At 41.4% G+C, this 3,422-nt stretch overlaps 1 protein-coding gene across 1 annotated transcript; it reads right to left on the reverse strand.

Moving 5' to 3' along the window:
• Positions 1–240: 240 nt before the first annotated feature.
• LOC136491543 (G-type lectin S-receptor-like serine/threonine-protein kinase At1g11410) lies at positions 241–2,811 on the reverse strand. The gene is made up of 6 exons (XM_066487862.1): positions 2,679–2,811; positions 2,064–2,266; positions 1,740–1,950; positions 1,404–1,641; positions 1,024–1,171; positions 241–908 (listed from the first exon to the last, which is right to left on the reverse strand). The coding sequence occupies exons 1-6, from the start codon at positions 2,728–2,730 to the stop codon at positions 612–614; spliced, it is 1,149 nt and encodes a 382-aa protein (XP_066343959.1). The 5' UTR covers positions 2,731–2,811; the 3' UTR covers positions 241–611.
• Between the last annotated feature and the right edge of the window lie 611 nt (positions 2,812–3,422).

The following is a 3,422-nucleotide window of genomic DNA, read 5'->3' on the forward strand; positions in this document are numbered from 1 at the left end:
TGGCCGTTCCACGGCCCCGTGCGATACATTTTCAGGTCGCCGTGCCACACCCACAGTTCTCTGGCAGAATCGCTCGTCTCTATCTCTGCGTCGAGACTCGATAGGGCCCGGTGGCCGGGCCGCCGCCGGCCGATCGCCACTACGTGAGGTACCGCCGTCCACAGGTTCTTGCCGGCCTTCATGTCCGGTAGCAAGGCGTTCGACAGATGGTAAAATTCAAAGGCAAGACATCGCCTGCCATGCTACTTGATTCGAGAAAGATGAGGACGAGCAGTTCTTAGCAGGACCAGGGCCCGAGCATCACATTTGATCCGCGATCCACACAACAGCAGGATACCAATTTTCACAAGAATCTCATATGTCATAGTGTACACATATACACACATGCACTCAGGATTCTCAAATACGAATACAGTTCACGAGATACAACTTACAAGTAAATCTATACCCAAATACAGTACTATATTTTGAACTAAGGATTCCGTACAAACTTTTTTTTGAGGGATCAGCTGGAGTTGCCCCCTGCTGCTTATAAATATACTCTCTGTACATACTTGGTAATAGGAAGACGATAATGCAGTGTGAAACTTGGGCAGCCTGAGACAGTGAGACTATCTGCCCTGAAGATCCGTGTACGTTAATTGATTCCCTGATTCGGTATTGTTGTCATCCGCAGGAACACGAGGAGACCTTCCAACAAAAAATGCAGCTTGCTTCGGAGACGGAATCGTAACGTCACCACTCAACATCCTGAGCACCAGGGACATGGTTGGCCTCTCAGCTGGTAACTCCTGCACGCACAGGAGACCCACCTGAATGCATCTGCAGACTTCATCGTAAGTGTATGTTGTTCCCATAAGCGGATCGATAAGCTCTGAGACACTGCCTTCCTTCCACAGGGTCCATGCCTGGAACATACGTTGTGAATTAGATAAGGCAATTGGCAAGCAAAAAGTTCATGGATATTCTCTAGTTTTGATTTGACAACAAGTATGGTGAGTGGGGGAGACAGCGTTATCTTACATAGCCCAAGAGGTTCATTGACCATTCATCGACAAAAGAGCTGTTCCTGCGTCCACTCACAATCTCTAGGACCAGAACACCGAAACTGAAGACGTCAGATTTATCAGAGAATTTACCCTCCATTGCATACTCCGGGGAGATGTAGCCACTGCGTTCCACAGATTTTATCAGATTAGCTTGTTGCCAGGTGATGCTATGTAGAATTGGAATTAATTTGTCTATTATCCGAATAAAGCAGTAAGATTAGAAAGGTTACTTTAAAGAAGATGCAATTACTGAGCAGCACTAAAACAACCATTACAGAAGCAGATGAATGCAATGGAATGGAACTCCCTGTTCAGCCATATGCTGTAGCGAGAAAAAGAGAAAAGCAGCCTTACTAGGTGCCGACAATTCGACGAGTAAGGTCTTGAAGCTGGTGTTCACCGAAAATTCTAGCCATGCCAAAGTCTGATATCTTGGGGTTGAAATCATCATCTAGTAAAATATTGCTTGCTTTGAGATCCCTATGGATAATTTTCAGCCTGGAATCCTGATGAAGGTACAGTAACCCTCTTTCAATTCCCTGAATAATCTTGTATCGCAATTTCCAGCCTAATACAAGTCTCTTACTTTCATCTGAAAATTTTATAGTAAGTATTAAAGGTCAATACAAAAATTCATTTACTGTATAAAGTATTCGTATAAAATCAGAAATGCGAGTAACTGAAACTTACTGAAAATAAATGAGTCAAGACTCTTGTTGGGCATGTATTCATACAACATCATCTTCTCTTCTCCATGAATACAACAACCAAAAAGCCTCACTAAGTTCCTGTGTTGCAGCTTGGATAGAACCGTCACCTCATTCTTGAACTCTTCCAATCCCTGCCCGGAGCTTTTAGATAGCCTCTTAATAGCAATCTCTTGGCCATCTGGTAGTATCCCCTGGAGATAACATCAAGTATCCACTATGCTTATCCAGATGAAAAGAATTAATTAAACAAACTCAACCATATCATAACAGTTGGAGGAAGTATATGAAGTTTCCAATACTCCACCTTGAAAACTGGACCAAATCCACCTTCACCAAGCTTTTCACTGAAATTGTTCGTTGCTGAATAAACAGTGCTGAATTCAACTAATGGTGAGCTCAAAATTGATCTTTTCACCGAATCATCTTCGTATATGTTATCATCTGCAGCTGATGTTGATCTATCTTCTCTAGCAATCTGAAATAATGGTTTCCGTGTTCTCCGTGCGCCTGCAATTTAGTGAAAAGTTAACAAAGTCACAAACATACTCCTTTTTGTTTGGAGCATTCAACAAACCTACATAACAATCCATGTAAATAAAACAATGACAGTTACTTCTAAAATGTGCTGCCATGGAAATTACACTGATACTAAATCAAATATCAACGTGCAAGTTCCATAATCTGAGCGACAGCAGGATTTGGAAAGTTACAGCGTTAGAATGGATTGAAAAATATGCTGATAAAAAAGAAGAAAGCATCTTTATCAAGTGCGTATGAGGCTATTCGTTTGTCAATTTTGGACATAACTTCATAAAAAAAACAAATAAAAAGAAAAGAAAGAAAGAAGAAGAGAACAAGAAGACTGAAGACCATAGAAGCTCAGATGTATGTAAGAATAAGGCAGAAAGCATCATATCACCTATTTGCTTGATGATGTGCCTCTTCAGGAAACCAAACACGCAGAAATGCATGATGTTAATCAGGAAGCTAGTACCTTACTACCAACACACACAATACATCAGGCTTTTATGCTTGGCACATATGAATGCAGGTCAAACAGGTAATTGCGTGCCTTTTGCAAGCCAGGAATCCCTAATGCTCCTCTTTTCAACAGAGCCATTTGGTCAACTAGGTAATGTCGTGTGATGATAGAAAAACAAAACTGTTAGTTTGATATGATGATGGAACATGATGCTATTAAATAGGGTTTATCTTGTTTGACATCTTGGCTTAGAAGACAATACTGAAGAGTTCAGTACTTGTTTACGTGATTGAATTTGACTATTGCGAGATGCCACTATCTGTAGATGCCACGCCAGAACGCGTAGCTTGCTATAGAAGTAAATAATATTTTAATTTGTAAAAAAATGTCATTAGCAGGTTAGGACAAAAGAGTTTGATAGGTACATGCACGACAAAACAACAAGCAAGAACTAAGCTGGGATGACTCCCCAATAGCCAGTTCTGGATGACCGATTCTGAAACTTCAGACGCGGAATGTGCATACCTTGACCATCAGAGTCACTCCTTGGCTCATTGCTGATAAGACGGTCCTGATCCCTAACACCTGAATATTGTACTGTATTATCTGCGTAAAATTAGAGCTGGATGGAGCTGACACCATATTTCGACAAACTATCCCTACATTGCCTTCACTCTTCGT

The sequence above is a fragment of the Miscanthus floridulus genome, chromosome 11, assembly GCF_019320115.1.
Source record: "Miscanthus floridulus cultivar M001 chromosome 11, ASM1932011v1, whole genome shotgun sequence".
Taxonomy (NCBI): Eukaryota; Viridiplantae; Streptophyta; class Magnoliopsida; order Poales; family Poaceae; genus Miscanthus; species Miscanthus floridulus.

Coding starts and splice junctions, on each gene's coding strand:
- LOC136491543 (XM_066487862.1), bottom strand. CDS start 2,730: ATGCATTTCTGCGTGTTTGGTTTCCTGAAGAGGCACATCATCAAGCAA. Junction 1,951..2,063: donor GATTTGGTCCAGTTTTCAAG/GTGGAGTATTGG, acceptor TGTTATCTCCAG/GGGATACTACCAGATGGCCA. Junction 1,172..1,403: donor CGTCGAATTGTCGGCACCTA/GTAAGGCTGCTT, acceptor TGTGGAACGCAG/TGGCTACATCTCCCCGGAGT.